General features: G+C 41.6%; 2 protein-coding genes across 2 annotated transcripts; both read right to left on the bottom strand.

Annotated features, from left to right (window-relative positions):
- Nucleotides 1-4,571: 4,571 nt before the first annotated feature.
- Nucleotides 4,572-7,513, bottom strand: LOC112072085 (leucine-rich repeat, immunoglobulin-like domain and transmembrane domain-containing protein 2). The gene is made up of 3 exons (XM_024139499.2): nt 7,339-7,513; nt 6,197-6,984; nt 4,572-5,479 (listed from the first exon to the last, which is right to left on the bottom strand). The coding sequence occupies exons 1-3, from the start codon at nt 7,446-7,448 to the stop codon at nt 4,641-4,643; spliced, it is 1,737 nt and encodes a 578-aa protein (XP_023995267.2). The 5' UTR covers nt 7,449-7,513; the 3' UTR covers nt 4,572-4,640.
- Nucleotides 7,514-8,858: 1,345 nt separating this feature from the next.
- Nucleotides 8,859-15,469, bottom strand: LOC112072079 (leucine-rich repeat, immunoglobulin-like domain and transmembrane domain-containing protein 1). Its single transcript, XM_024139495.2, has 4 exons — nt 15,215-15,469; nt 14,275-14,738; nt 12,925-13,230; nt 8,859-12,482 (listed from the first exon to the last, which is right to left on the bottom strand). Exons 1-4 carry the CDS (start codon nt 15,337-15,339, stop codon nt 11,398-11,400), a joined length of 1,980 nt encoding a protein of 659 aa, XP_023995263.1. The 5' UTR covers nt 15,340-15,469; the 3' UTR covers nt 8,859-11,397.
- Nucleotides 15,470-16,738: the final 1,269 nt, after the last annotated feature.

Here is a 16,738-nt window from a genome sequence, read left to right as displayed (position 1 = left end):
CCCAGTAAGTTTAGTGCAAACACCAGTCAGTTTTAACCACCAGTTCAGTTTAGTGTCAAACCAACCTGTCAGTTCAGTAGTCAACAACAACTGTCAGTTCAGTAGATAAACAACTCCAGTCAGTTAGTAGTTCAAAACACCTTTGTCATCTGTAAAAACTACAGTCAGTTCCAAACCAACCTCAGTTCAGATCAAACCAACCTGGTCAGTTTAGTAAACCAACCTGTCAGTTAGTCACCGTCAGTTCAATCAACCCCAGTCGTTAGAGTACAACCAACCTGTCCGTTCAGTAGATAAACCATCTTCAGTTTCAGTAATCAAACCAACCTTAGTTCAGTAGTCAAACCACCCCAGTCAGTTCAGTAGTCAAACCAACCTCAGTCAGTTACAGTAGTCAAACCAACCTTCAGTTCAGTAATCAACCAACCTTCAGTTATGTCAAAAAACCCCAGTCAGTCAGTAGTCAAACCACCCCAGTCAGTTCAGTAGTCAAACCACCCCCAGTCGGTTTAGTAGTCAACCCCTGTCAGTTGCAGTAAGATAAACACCTCAGTCGTTCAGTAGTCAAACACTGTCAGTTCAGTAGTCAAACACCTCAGTCATGTTCAGTAGTCAACAACCTGTAGTTAGTAGATAACAACCTGTCAGTTCAGTAGTCAAACCAACCCCAGTCAGTTTAGTAGGCTAGGGATAAGCAAAATCCGGATTTCCAGCATATTCTCTCCCAATTCCGGGAATCTTCCAACTGGGATATCTGGAAAACCTAAACATTTTGGAAAAGTTACCGGAAATGTTAACATAATAATAAAGTGAAAGACATAAAAGTATGATGATACAAATCACAGAAGTAGAATATTTTCAACTCCACAATAGATGTGAATTTATTGAAGACTAAACAGGTTTGGATCACATTGGCATGTGAAAGACAGATATTTTAGGCCATTGTTGAATACAAAAGTACATTCAAGTCAATTTAAGAGTAGACTTTTTACCCCCTAATGTGATAGATAATGTCTATTTTATATACAGTACCAGTCAAAAGTTTGGACACACCTACACCTACTCATTCAAGGGGTTTTCTTTATTTTTAKAATTTTTCTCCATTGTAGAATAATAGTGAAGACATCACAACTATGAAATAACACATATGGAATCATGTAGTAACCAAAAGAATGTTAAACAAATCAAAATATATTTTATATTTGACATTCTTCAAAGTAGCCACCCTTTGCCTTGATGACAGCTTTGCACACTCTTGGCATTCTCTCAACCAGCTTCATGAGGTAGTCACCTGGAATGCATTTCAATTAACAGGTGTGCCTTGTTAAAAGTTAATTTGTGGAATTTCTTTCCTTCTAAATGCGTTTGAGCCAATCAGTTGTGTTGTGACAAGGTAGGGTTTGTATACAGAAGATAGCCCTATTTGGTAAAAGGCCAAGTCCATATTATGGCAAGAACAGCTCAAATAAGCAAAGAGAAGCGACAGTCCATCATTACTTCAAAACTGAAAATTCCAGAACTTTGAAAGTTTGTTCAAGTGCAGTTGGAAATACCATCAAGCGCTATGATGAAACTGGCTCTCATGAGGACCGCCACAGGAAAGGAAGACCCAGAGTTACCTCTGCTGCAGAGGATACGTTCATTAGAGTTAACTGCATCTCAGACTGCAGCCCAAATAAATGCTTCACTGAGTTCAAGTGACAGACACATCTCAACATCAACTGTTCAGAGGAGTCTGCATGAATCAGGCCTTCATGGTTGAATTGCTGCATAGAAAACACTACCAAAGGACACCAATAAGATGAAGAGACTTGCTTGGGCCAAGAAACACAAGCAATGAACATTAGACCGGTGGAAATCTGTCCTTTGGTCAAATTTGAGATTTTTGGTTCAATCGCCGTGCCTTTGTGAGACGCAGAGTAGGTGAACGGCTGATCTCCGCATGTGTGGTTCCCACCGTGAAGCATGGAGGAGGAGGTGTGATGGTGTGGGGGTGCTTTGCTGGTGACACTATCTGTGATTTATTTAGAATTCAAGGCACACTTAACCAGCATGGCTACCACAGCATTCTGCAGCGCTACGCCATCCCATCTGCTTTGCACTTAGTGGGACAATCATTTGTTTTTCAACAGGACAATGACCCAACAKATCCACAGGCTGTGTAAGGGCTATTTGACCAAGATGGAGAGTGATGGAGTGCTGCATAAGATGATCTTGCCTCCACAATCACCAGACCTCAACCCAATTGAGATGGTTTGGGATGAGTTGGTCCGCAGAGTGAAGGAAAAGCAGCCAAGATGTGGGAACTCCTTTAAAACTGTTGGAAAAGCATTCCAGGTGAAGCTGGTTGAGATAATGCCAGGAGTGTGCAAAGCTGTCATCAACGCAAAGAGTGGCTACTTTGAAGAATCTAAATGCTAAAATATATTTTGATTTGTTTAACACTTTTTTGGTTACTACATGATTCCATAAGTGTTATTTCATAGTTTTGATGTCTTCACTATTATTCTACAATGTAGAAAATAGTACAAATAAATAAAAACCCTTGAATGAGTAGGTGTGTCCAAACTTTTGACTGGTACTGTATGAAAAATAGATATCAGAAAGGATAATCTAATGCAGTCACTCAGAGAAGATCTCATGTTGCCTATTCTTACTGAGAGACATGGTTAAGATCTAAGTAGAACCCTGTTCTCTCTGAGACATGGTTAAGATCTAAGTATAGAACCTTTCTCATCTGAGGAGACATGTTAAGATTAAAGTATAGAACCCTATTCTCGCTGAGAGGCATGGTTAAGATCTAAGTAGAACCCTATTCTCTCTGAGACATGGTTAAGATCTAAGTAGAACCCATTCTCTCTTAGAGACATGGTTAAGATCTAAGTATAGAACCCTATTCTCTCTGAGAGGCATGGTTAAGATCTAAGTAGAACCCTATTCTCTCTGAGAGACATGGTTAGATCTAAGTAATAGAACCCTGTTCTCTCTGAGAGACATGGTTAAGATCTAAGTATAGACCCTATTTTCTCTGAGAGACATGGTTAAGATCTAAGTAGAACCCTATTCTCTCTTAGAGACATGGTTAAGATTCTAAGTATAGAACCCTATTCTCTCTGAGGCATGGTTAAGATCTAAGTAGAACCCTATTCTCTCTGAGACATGGTTAAGATCTAAGTATAGAACCCTATTCTCCCTGAGAGACATGGTTAAGATCTAAGTATAGAACACTATTCTCTCTGAGCCCATGGTTAAGATCTAAGTAGACCCTATTCTCTCTGAGACATGGTTAAGATCTAAGTATAGAACCCTATTCTCCTGAGAGACATGGTTAAGATCTAAGTAGAACCCTATTCTCTCTGAGACATGGTTAAGATCTAAGATAAGAACCTATTCTCCCTGAGAGACATGGTTAAGATCTAAGTAGAACCCTATTCTCTCTGAGACATGGTTAAGATCTAAGTAGAACCCTATTCTCTCTGAGAGACATGGTTAAGATCTAAGTAGAACACTATTCTCTCTGAGACATGGTTAAGATCTAAGTATAGAACCCTATTCTCCCTGAAGAACATGGTTAAGATCTAAGTATAGAACCCTATTCTCTCTGAGGCATGGTTAAGATCTAAGTAGAACCCTATTCTCTCTGAGACATGTTAAGATCTAAGTATAGAACCCTATTCTCTCTGAAAGACATGGTTAAGATTAAGTAGAACCCTATTCTCTCTGAGACATGGTTAAGATCTAAGTATAGAACCCTATTTCTCTCTGAGACATGGTTAAGATCTAAGTAGAAACCTGTTCTATCTGAGAGACATGGTTAAGATCTACTACTATAGAACCCTATTCTCTCTGAGAGATGGTTAAGATCTAAGTAGAACCCTGTTCTATCTGAGAGACATGGTTAAGATCTAAGTAGAACCCTATTCTCGCTGAGGCATGGTTAAGATCTAAGTAGAACCCTATTCTCGCTGAGGCATGGTTAAGATCTAACTATAGAACCCTGTTCTCTCTGAGAGACAATGGTTAAGATCTAAGTATAGTATGGGATTTTGGTAGGGAGCTATTAGGACCTTGCTGTCTATAGTGTCTACCCCCCCCACCCACCCCCAACTCTTCCCCCCCCCCCCCCCCCCCCCAGAAAAACAGGAAAACAATAGCAAAGAGGCCTCATTCACTACAAAGGTCGTAGTGCAAAGGCATGGTTATTGTATATTTGAATGAACCTGATGTGGCTCTGAAATAATTATTTTCAATGAGCAGAATACACTTCATGACATTCTGAAGACAAGGAAATATTTCAACAATATTACATGTATAGAAGCAACATTCGTGATTTCTTGTCAGATTAGTTATTTCTTTTTAAAACAGAGAAGAACAATGAAGCTAAAAAAAACAACACATATCACAAAGATACAGCATATAAACTTGAAAAATATAAACATTTGATTACTTTACAGACAGGGCATTTTGATAAAACAATATACTCTTCCCTACAGTCATTGAAGAAAGGCATTTCAGTCTTCAAAACGTGTATCTTTACAGATGTGTTTCCGAAAAGCTTCACTTCACAGAAGAATGCTCCCTATTTTTACCTCTAGGTATCTTTGTACATTTCATWTTTTTTTTTWACGTTAAACCTAGAGCTAATAAAGCTTTGCTACAATGTTTGTCTCTCGTGGATCTTGTGCTCTGCCCTTGTGGTTGTTTTTATCCTGGGAAGACCTCTTCATCATCACCTCTTCAGAGTCACGACAGAGTCCTTCATCGCTGGGGGCTTGGAGGCTGTCGAAGGTCCCCTGTCTCTCCCCATTGGTCCTCAGGGTCTTCTCCTGCCTCCTCCTCCTCTTACACTGCTCCGTACAGCGGTCCAGGTAGCTGAACTTACATCTAGTGTCGGTGGTGCAGGCGTACATCCCCACGGGCACCGCCAGCACCATGGCACACATGATCACAATAATATGGATGAACTTCTCCCGTTGTTCCAGCTGGCCGATGTCACTTCCTGTTAAGAACACGATGCACTGACCGGCGCGAGGTGTCTGGTTCTTCAGCGTCACACACACCTCGTATTTACTAACCGGTAGGAGGTCGTTGACCTCATAGGTGTTGATGCCCGGCCCGATGTATGTCAACTCCTTTTTGTCAGAGTGGTATTTCCCCAAGTGGATGGTGAACCAGGTCTCTGCCGGGTTGTCTGTCGCAGCGTACCACTCCAGAGTGATGCCGTAGACCGTCTGCTTGGAGATACGGATGTCGATGTAGACGTTCTCGTCGGTTGAGGACAGCGGGAACGGGGGACGAGACATGGCGGCACCGCCGGAGGAGGAGGCGTTGAAAGACTTGATGTTGATTAGGAAACTGACGGAGAAGTTGCCGATAAAGTTGTTGGCGAAGCAGGTGTAGACGCCTCGGTCTTCCAGGTGCAGGGATGGGATGACCAGCTGAGATCTGACGGTCTCATCGTCAATACGGGTCTCTGACACTGAAGAGGGAGAGAAAAGGAGAATTATCCCACTTGGCATACACACTGGTTGAATCAACGTTGTATCCAAGTCATTTAAGTGAAATGACGTTGAACCAATGTGGAATAGACGTTGAATTGACATCTGTGCCCAATGGGATGTTACAACTTTAATAAACAAGAAAGATCTGCATTCATTACGGTGGGTGTTGAGATGTTGGTGTTTAAACATGTACATCTTGTATATTTACAGTATTTACAGTAATATGTTGTATTAGGAATAGGGAAAGAGGGGGATGCCTAGTCAGTTGTACAACTGAATGGATTCAAATGTTTCTTCCACATTTAACCCCAACCCCTCTGAACGAGAGAGGTACGGATGGGGCTGCTTTAATCGACATCCACGTCTTTGGGCACCTGGGGAACAGTGGGTTAACTAGACAGTATTGTTGAGTTTGCCTACGAGTTTGCCTACGAGAAAAGCTGTGACACACTGTTGCAAATCAATCTATGGCGGCTTTTCTACTTAGAAACATAGAAACATCAACAGCCTACCAAAGTCGTGAATGACATACACATGCATTAGCCTGCTTGTCCCCAAATCCTATCATCAAAGTGGTGTAGTTTACAATAAAAACTATGACTGACATATGATACCATGGTAAATACCCCACTGCAGCAAAGTCACAGCAATCTAATGGACGGTAGCCTAGAATTTGCAATTAAATAAAACCTTACCAGTAAATCCCTTTATAATCTTCAGGTTGTATGACCAATGGATGGCGGGTTCAGGCCTGGCTTTGACTAAGCACTGGAGGGTTACCTTGTCCCCCAGTGACACTGTCATGTTGGTTTCTGAGGCTGACGCCTCGGGCTTCATACATGTTTTCAAACCGACTTCGTGGAAGAACTTCCCCGCCCTGGAACTCGGGCCTGTGCACGTCAGGTACGAGTTCATCAGAATCAGAGGTGGACTAATGGTTTTGATAAACTCAACGAAACCTTTGAGGCGGCAGTCACACAGCCAAGGGTTGTCGTGCAGCGCTAAAACGACGTTGGCCTCTCCGCTGCTGGCCTCTTTACGTCCTTTTCTCTCCTGCGTGTTGATGAGAGGCCAGTTGAGGAAGACATCCCTGGATATGACAGTAAGCTGATTGAAGGATAGGTCTAAATAGGTCAAGCCTGGTAGTTGTCTCAGGGCGGATTCCGGGAGCACGTCTAGTCGATTGAGTTTCAGGTCCAAAATGTTCAGGTTCGGCGTGTCCTGGAACGCTGTCCATGGGATTGAACGCAGCTTGTTTCCCTGGAGCCGCAGTTCCGTTAAATTCGTCAGCCCTTCGAGACTCTTGATGTTCATTAGGGTGATGTCGTTGAAATTCAACCATAGAGACGCCAAGGCAGTAACTTTAGAGAAGGAGCCGCGAGGTAATTCGGTCAGGTGGGAATTCTCTATTCGAATTTTACTGAAATGATTTGGGATGTTGTCTGGGATTCGTCCCATGGCGGTTTCCATACAAAGTAAGGATCTAAAAATAAAACCAAAACATTCTGAGTTATGGAAGTACGGTTATAGAAAATTGTCTTTATTCCTTTAATAGACACAGGCGGCAGGTAGCCTAGCGGTTAAGTGCCGACTTTGTGGAAAACCTGTGGATGTGCTCCTGTAAATCGCTCTGGATAAAAGCGTCTGCTAAATGACTAAAATGTAAAATGTTATCTCTCCATATTGTCCATTGTTAAAACCAGTCATGAAAAGCCACCATTGAGTTCAGTAATAGCCTACACTTGATCAGTCAATACTGCATAACTGACACGGTAAGGAAACTCGGTACAAAACTAGCTAGGTCGCCTACAGAAGAACTAACAAACAAACAACTTACCTTCCCAAGTTATCATTTGTACAAGAGCAGCCGTGTAAACAAGATGTCGAGGCAGGAGTAACTTCATAGAATACCCAAGATATAGCTAATAATGTATACAAGGTGGCCATAATTCCTTAAACAGAAACCCATGTGAAACATTAGAGCAGAGCATCTCCACAGGGAGGGACGGACGGTAGAGGTAAACCTATTACCTTAATCTTCCTTGATGCAATCCCTTTAAGACACCAAGTGATATGTTAAAACACGCTGAAAGTTTGTCTTTTTTATTTTATTTTAGCTATAATCCTCATTGTGGGGTGGCAGGTAGCATAGTGGTTAGAGGGGCAAGCCAGTAAATCGGAGAGTTGCCCGTTTGAAAACCGGGTCCTACTGGAAGGATCTGTCCGGAAGTGAGCTGGCAACCGGAGGGTTGCTGGTATCAAATAAATCCTAGATGCCATTATCTGCCGTTATGCCCTTAACCCCCCACCCCACAACAACAGCTTCCCGGGCGCCCAGTGTGGAAGCCCCCTGCACTTCTCCAAAAAACCTACATGTACGGTATGTATGTAGTATGTCTTTCGGAGGGGGTTGGGTTAGCAACGGAAGTCAAATTTCGGTTGAACCTTGTGTGCAARTYACCAATAAAGCGATCTCTTGAGAGACTGTCTGTGTCACTACATGTATGTTCCCTAATCCCTAATAAATGAACGGGACATTTCAGAAAATAATATGATTTCTCAGAAAAAAATCTTACTTGATATTAAATATGCACTGACAGTGATTTAGAGCATCGGGAAGTCCAATGTGGAATCTATAGYTCAGCGCTACTGCAGACCATTGAGAAAATGGCACTATATACCCAACGTCTATTATTTGTAGACTGCATGAAACAAAAGGATCCATGGCTATTAAATTGAGGGACGAAGGGAAGAGGTCTTCAGACACATATGTACGTAGTCTGCAAACGATACTGTACAAAGTAAACGACCACAGTGGCCAAGACGAACGATCAAGTTGTGATCAGCACCGRGGACAGCGGCAATACGATACGCTAAACAAAACATAGGCTATCATGTGAAGCTATCCATGTTGCTGGTCACAACTTGTTTCATTGTAATTTCTTCGTCAGTCCTTCAAATGTATATTATATCATAGTGTATGTACTAAGACTTAGCTTATGGTATTGCTGAGCATACTGGTGCTATGCCATGCTGTGGCTTGGCACCTTAATGTTTACATCTGCCTGTTTTCACCTCTTGATAATTGACTWTTGACACCAGATGGATATCACCCCATTAGGATGTTCTGTATCTTTGAAAACAGAACCTATCCTCGGATTTGCTTGTAAAAAATGGTTGTAAAAGTGTTCTGGGGAGGAATATGCTGTTATAGAGCAGGTAAGGATTTAAGAGGACACAAACATTTATAAAAATGATTTATTTATACACATACAGTACCAGTCAAAAGTTTGGACACACCTACTCACTCAAGGGTTTTTCTTTATATTTTTTTTTACTATTTTCTACATTGTAGAATAATAGTGAAGACATCACAACTATGAAATAACACATATGGAATCATGTAGTAACCAAAAGTGTTAAACAAATCAAAAATATATTTMAGATTTTTCAAATTAGCCACCCTTTGCCTTGATGACAGCTTTGCACACTCTTGGCATTCTCTCAACCAGCTTCAAGAGGTAGTCACCTGGAATGCATTTCAATTAACAGGTGTGCCTTGTTAAAATGAATTCCTGRATTTGAGCCAATCAGTTGTGTTGTGACAAGGTAGGGTTGGTATACAGAAGATAGCCCTCTTTGGTAAAAGACCAAGTCCATATTATGGCTGAACAGCTCAAGTAAGCAAAGAGAAACGACAGTCCATCCTTACTTTAAGACATGAAGGTCAGTCAATCCGTAACATTTCAAGAACTTTGAATGTTTCTTCAAGTGCAGTTGCAAAATCCATCAAGCACCATGATGAAACTGGCACTCATGAGGACCGCCACAGGAAAGGAAGACCCAGAGTTGCCTCTGCTGCAGAGGATACGTTCATTAGAGTTAACTGCACCTCAGATTGCAGCCCAAAGAAATGCTTCACTGAGTTCAAGTGACAGACACATCTCAACATCAACTGTTCAGAGGAGTCTGCGTGAATCAGGCTTTCATGGTCGAATTGCTGAATAGAAAACACTACTAAAGGACACCAATAAGAAGAAGAGACTTGCTTGGGCCAAGAAACACAAGCAATGAACATTAGACCGTTGGAAATCTGTCCTTTGGTCTGATGAGTACAAATTGGAGAATTTTGGTTCCAACGGCCGTGTCTTTGTGAGACGCAGAGTAGGTGAACGGATGATCTTCTCATGTGTGGTTCCCACCGTGAAGCATGGAGGTGGCGGTGTGATGTGGTGCTTTGCTGGTGACACTGTCAGTGATTTATTCAGATTTCAAGGCACACTTTACCAGCATGGCTACCACAGCATTTAACAGCGATACACCATCCCATCTGGTTTGGGCTTAGTGGGACAAGCATTTGTTTTTCAACAGGACAATGACTCAACACACCTCCAGGCTGTGTAAGGGCTATTTGACCAAGAAGGGGAGTGATGGAGTGCTGCATCAGATGACCTGGCCTCCACAACCACCTGACCTCAAACCAATTGAAATGGTTTGGGCATGACTTGAACCACAGAGTTCAGCATATGTGGAAACTCCTCCAAGACTGTTGGAAAAGCATTCCAGGTGAAGCTGGTTGAGAGAATACCAAGAGTGTGCAAAGCTGTCATCAAGGCAAAGGGTGGCTACTTTGAAGAATCCTATTTTGATTTGTTTAACACTTTTTTTGTTACTACATGATTCCATATGTGTTATTTCATAGTTTTGATGTCTTTACCATTATTCTACAATGTAGAAAAGTTTTCAAATAAAGAAAACCCTTCAATGAGTAGGTGTGTCCAAACTTTTGACTGGTACTGTATATCCGATCAGATCATAGATACATATTACAAAATATATAGTATGTTAGGTTTGATTAGACAGTAAACCTGGCACATTAACTTTTATGGTAAATACACAGAGGTACAAAATATCACTACAGATATGAGTTGCTTCACCAATACTCTACATGTACATTATTTTGTCAAAATAAAAACTACCAGAATTCTGAGGTCAGATTCATTTCAGAATAAGTGTCATTACTCTTCCTCCTTACAAATCTACGTTAAAAAGATGGGTTTCGTGTATTCTGGTAGAACGTGCCATTTTGGGTTCCTTATTCCACCAAGAATATCTGGAAAACCTGGGAATTTTGCAAAAGTTAGCATAACTGTGTAACCCTAGTGCCATTTCAGAGGAAGCCAACTGCTTACACTATGTACCCCCTTAAAAGTGCATGACAAATATAAAATGCTTTATTCCCACATTTTAAATTAAAAATTAGTTTCTGTTTTTTTTACAGTTCACCAGGTCAAGGTTGGCCTGTATTTCTCGCAAGGCTGTATAATCACAGTTATGTCAGCATTTATTTATCTTATTTATCTAGACTCACATATCTACCACACTTGTCCATGCAACTGTCCGTTGGTTTCTGCCCAGTCTCTGAGCAGTTTCACTCATCTACAGTACATCAGTTGCCAGAAGAGACCAACTGTCACGACTTCCGCCGAAGTTGGCCCTTCTCCTTGTTCGGGTGGTGTTRGGCGGTCGACGTCACCGYCTTTCTAGTCACCACCGATCCATTTTTCAGTTTCGTTTTGTTTGTCTGTATTACACACACCTCGTTTCAATTCCCCTATCATGTTCCCTATTTAACCCTCTGGCATTCATTTCTGTTCTGTCCGTGATTGTTTGTTTCGTTAGTGGTTGTTGTTAGTGCTTGTGTGTTTGTTATATTCCCATTGAGGAATTTTTGCTTATATTTTGAGTAAACGCCGTAGTTTTGCTCAACTCCTGTGTCCTGCGCTTGACTCCGCTACATCTCTGCACACAACCCTGACACCAACCAATCAACTTAAGTTCTGCTTGGAAAGGACAGACTTCTCTGCCCTGTAAAAGTTGAGGCCTTCATTTGGTATCAACAAAAGTACTCATTAGGGGGTCCCTCATTCCTACAAGTAGCCTCAGAGTCCACACTGGACCTAGCAGAGAGCAGTCTGTTGGACTCGCCTGGCTGTTGCCTGGCAAGGTACTCCCCCTCCATCCCCTTAGGCTTCTGTCCCGGGGAGAGTGTCTCYAATGTTACGTATGAGTCTTGAATATCTTTGGATTTCCTCCCCAGTAGCTTTTTACAGCGCTTCTTGAGTGCTCCGCAGCAGACGATCAGTGTCAGGGGGACAGCGATCACGCAGGCCACGGTGATCACCACCACGTTAATGAGTTTCTGGGTGCCGCTTGCGCTGGCCGCCTCGTCCGTTGAAAAGATTACACACTGCTCTTTTTTAGGGATCAGGCCTTTGACGCAGACGCAYGCGATGTACTTTGTCCTTGGCACAAGGCCGTCGATGGTGATACGGTTCTTTCCCACGCCTACGTTGATCCTRCGCATGTCCCTCTCGCCGAAAACGGCATACAGGACGCTGAACTCGGTGGTGTTCTTGGCCGTSGGGGACCGCCAGTTCAGGGAGACGGTGTGATCGGTGTCCCCGATGACCTTCACCGATCGTACCACCCGTTTCTCCGGCGGCGCCGGTGCCTGCAAAGAAGAGGCGTTGGCTGCCAGGTTGCTAAGAACCTCCTTCTCCACTTCCTTAATCGCCGGCTCCATGGCAGGAGGACCGGGCATCTGTCCATCGGCCACACTGTCCGAAATACTGTAGCTCTCGATATCATWCTTCCCTGTGAAACCACTCGGTCCAAGTGGCTCGATGATTGGCGTAGCTGCCGTGGTGGTTAGTGGAGGTACGTATCTGGCAACAAGTTTCTCCTGGTAGGCAGCTTTCCCAAATCCACCGGTTTTCCGTCCTCTTTGGTTTCTAGTCTTGGAGCTGCCACCTTGTTCCTCATTTTTAAAGGAGTCTGTAATAACCAGGGAGATGATGGCATCTGCAGTCCCCACGAAGTTGGTGGCTTTGCACATGTATTTTCCAGAGTCCCGGTAAGAGACGGCAGGCACACTCAGGATGGACCAAATGATTCCCTCCTTTGAAACTTCTTCCTGAACTGTAAAATATATARAAACAAAAAAGTAGTTAGAAGGATTAGTGAAAAGAAAACCGTCCATCCATCTGTAATCTAGGCTATTTCAGCTTCTGACTTTACAACACCAAAAATAGATGTCCTAAGTACTGGCTACTTATTCAGGCAACAGGCATATGCCTAGCCTTCAGTCATGGCAGGTCTTAACCTGATCCCAGATCTGTTTGTGCTGCCCTGCCAACTATGCCAAACAGTTTCCAAGACAGCACAAACAGATCTGGGATCAGGCTAAGACCTGCCATGACTGGAGCAGGTTTAGAAACACTAAACCTGGAGCACAACCTTTGTTGTTGTTATCCTTCATCCCTTTTTAACGTTTGTAGCCACTGCTTGTTCTTGGCTGTATATCTATGTGTTACACATTAAATAAATTCAATCAATKAATAAATAAATCAATGAATCTCACCAGTGCCGTTCATCTGTTTGCCGTCTGCCCGAGTCCAGGACAGCTCTGGTACTGGGACTCCGATGGTCCCACAGCGTAGCAGGACGTTGTTCCCCAGGGAGCTCCTGACCCGGGCCACAGCCGTGTGGACACGGGGCCCCTGGCACCTCTGGAGCTCCGTCTCGCTGAACTGCACCCCCGACAGGCTCTCCGGATCAGCACAGCGCAGCTTGGTGTCGATCAGAACCACAGAGGACGACGGAGACTTCTGGAACTGGACCAGGTCATAGAGCCGGCAGTCACAGAGCCATGGGTTGTCATGGAGACCTATAGTGATGAAGAAAAAAAATAATTTCACCAGAATATAAACATTTTAGTCATTTAGCAGATGCTCTTATCCAGAGTGACTTAAAGTCAGTACATTCAGCTAAGGTAGATAAAGAAACTACAATGGTAGCTAAAAGAAAATAAATAATCAACACCACTTTTTATCATATATTAAACATCCTTTTAGCATGGCAATAGATACCATTACTTTTAGCATGGCAATAGATAACATTACTTTTAGCATGGCAATAGATAACATTACTTTTAGCAGGCAATAGATAACATTACTTTTAGCATGGCAATATATAACATTACTTTTAGCATGGCCATAGATACATTACTTTTAGCATTGCAATAGATAACATTACTTTAGCATGGCAATAGATAACATTACTTTTAGCATGGCAATATTATAACATACTTTTAGCATGGCATAGATAACATTACTTTTAGCTGGCAATAGATAACATTACTTTTAGCATGGGCAATATATAACATTACTTTTAGTATGGCAATAGATAACATTACTTTTAGCATGGCAATAGATACCAATAGATACCATGGTAGTAGATAACACAAATATAAATATATATATACACATTTTAGACAACTGTTCTTGCTTTGTCTGAACTATAACCTTGTGTTATGTGTGTATAAAGTCAGTTTAGCGAGACGTAATAGTAAGTACAAGTAATCATGCTAGTTTGAAGTGAGACTAGGGAATGTATTCTCATTAACGCTACAGTATGGCTACCTTTCCTACAATTAGAGTAATCATTTTTACTACTCTTTAATGTCCGATGCATGTCTCCTCCAACGTCTCATTTAACGCTACGTAACACACCACAGGTACTCATGCAATGCATTTTGGGATAAAACCACCCTGGTTTGTAATGTTGTGGATGGCATCGTTTCTTTCTCACGTTTCCCTGTGTATCAATTGCATGTAATTTAAGGCTTCTATTTCATCCTGGCTTGCAAACCAAATGGGATTCCCTAAAAGGTCAATACAGATTGTTTTTAAATTGCAGAGCAGATCCTTACCTAGAATGTATTTGGAACTGTCCCCGTCTTCTTGAGACGGTTTCACAGATAACCACATAGAGAGAACCTCAGSAGGAACCGTGGCTAGGCTGTTGCTAGATAAGTCCAGGTAGGTCAGGTTCTTGATATAAATGGTCGCCTCGGCCGGGATCGACGATATCTTATTATTATGCAGGTCCAGTAGCCTCAGGTCGGGCATATCAGTGAGAGATTCCCAGGGGAAAGAGGTGAGAGCGTTCCCTTCCAGTCTCAGCTCATCCAGACTTCTCAGGCCACGGAAGCTGTCTACATTCAAAGAGTTCAGAGAATTGAAAGACACCCGGAGAAATTCCAAACTGTTGAGGTAGTGAAAGGTTTCGCCGGAGATCTTTGTGATGGCAGTCTTCTCGATCCGCAGTTTCGAGGTGTCTGCAGGGAAGTTGGGTGGGACCAGGGAAATCTGTGGGTCATTGCAAAGTACGCTCCTAGATAGATGGAGAGAAAGGTAAACATTTTTATTGAAAGTCACTGTATAACCGATTGTAACATGTTAATTTAGATAACTCAACTTTATTACAAGTTTAACTGAATTTAACCATGGCCTTGTATGGGTTCATGACAGAGGGTAGACGTACAATTACTGCATAAATAAATCAGCCTACATATTGTTTTATTTTATCTGTTAAATCTTTAGTTTTTTCCCTTCTTTCTTGTTTTTTCCCTCGGTCTAAACGTTAGTAAAACATGGTTTAGGGCTATTCATTAGAACCAAAGAAAGAGGCTTAGAGCATTGCAAATTAATCCTTGGGTCTATATATATATTTTTTTTTAAAGAGAGTAGAAGAGAAACTGACCTCATACTACCTGCACACTACGCAACACCACACAACAAAAATAATGTAGACTAGAAGTTGTTCACATTCACAATTTAAATAGTTGTAATAATTTCTTTGGTTTTTACCTTGCTTTGGATCCATCTGATAATTTGTGAAAGAAGCAGTTACATTGAGACGGACACGCGCTGCAAACAAACGGTCCGAAGCAAAATAATGCCAAACAGAAACCCAGACTAAAACCTCGAAACATTTTCTCTCCCAAACTATAATATACCAAAATATAGGCCTACTATCAACCTAAACTACAAGATCTTTTGAAAAAAAAAAAAAAAAATGTTTATTTCGTTCTTCCAAGCCAGCGATGCATCGTGTTGCTATCTCAGTGCCTCATACAGGTCTGAACGTCGTTCTGAAACCTGAGAGATTAAAAGGATAGACATGGATTAGTGGAAAGGATTTATTTTCATTGACACGATTATTGCCCCCATGGCAAATGACAGGCAGGCTGTGTCGTTTCGCTTTGTTTATATACAGAGTAAAACCCTTCCATATAGTTTATTGGAGGGTTTATTATGGAGATTGGAGTGGACGGTTCGTTTTGGCGGTTCATTGACTGTTATAGTCGCGCTGTATGCTATGGATTCTATTGAATGTTAAGTTAAGTGCAATGCAAAAGGAAACTGTTGCCGATTGATAATTGTTACTAAAAAAATATAACCATGTAATAAATAGTATACATACAGTATGTTTAATTTACGGGATTTGCTTCAATACATTTATGAAATATTTTGAAAACCTCATTATTCGCACAAATTTACTCCCAAACACCTCATTTAAATTTTTCACATCAAACTCAGTCAGGGCAAAAAGAAAATAGCCATCAGGGATTCTAAGGGATCAGAAAACATTTAGTTTTTCTTTTTAAATCGAGAATTATTGTATTATTTTATAGAGTATACGGTTGCATACCATGGATTTGACAGATAACCCATTATTTTTTTCTTCTCCCAAATGTACGAAAATGGGTGCCATATTTTCAGGCTACATAAGTTATCTATGAAGAAGATAACTTTACTGTGACAAAGTCGCGCTGGTAAAACATATCCGCCAGTATTATCAAAACACACACCTACTATCCCACAATTCACAGTGGTGTATGGAGAACAAGACCTCAGTGGGAACCTCAATAACATGGAAAGGACCAATGGATGGAAGCTAAGCGTAATGGGAAACAATATATTGTTCCATTCGTTGGATAAATTTGAAAAATGTTCTTAATTTGTATATTTTGGTGAGTCAGGGTTCTACTGGACACAAGGGGTCATCTGACACGGGTTCAATATTCTAGGACTATGCTGCTTCATCCTTTTAATGTTTATAGACTTTTTTTCTGGTCACATATTAGTGGATAAAACACTACTGACCCCTCCTGATACTTTATATCAAACTACTGACCCCTCCTCCTGATACTTTATATCAAACTACTGACCCCCCCTCCTGATACTTTATATCAAACTACTGACCCTCCTCCTGATACTTTAATCAACTACTGACCCCTCCTCCTGATACTTTATATCACTACTGACCCCTCCTCCTGATACTTTATATCAAACTATGACCCCTCTCCTGATACTTTATATCAACTACTG

Source organism: Salvelinus sp. IW2-2015, unplaced genomic scaffold (assembly GCF_002910315.2).
Source record: "Salvelinus sp. IW2-2015 unplaced genomic scaffold, ASM291031v2 Un_scaffold1817, whole genome shotgun sequence".
In the NCBI taxonomy this organism is placed as follows: Eukaryota; Metazoa; Chordata; class Actinopteri; order Salmoniformes; family Salmonidae; genus Salvelinus; species Salvelinus sp. IW2-2015.
Note: the sequence above shows the minus strand (reverse complement) of the source record. Positions and strands in the feature narration are given on the sequence as shown.

What these genes read in the sequence shown, in the direction of transcription:
- LOC112072085 (XM_024139499.2), bottom strand. Translation starts at nt 7,448, where the DNA reads ATGGCCACCTTGTATACATTATTAGCTATATCTTGGGTATTCTATGAA. An exon ending in ACAAATGATAACTTGGGAAG is followed by an intron (nt 6,985 to 7,338) that starts GTAAGTTGTTTG and finishes TTTTATTTTTAG; the next exon opens with ATCCTTACTTTGTATGGAAA. An exon ending in GATTATAAAGGGATTTACTG is followed by an intron (nt 5,480 to 6,196) that starts GTAAGGTTTTAT and finishes CTCCCTCTTCAG; the next exon opens with TGTCAGAGACCCGTATTGAC.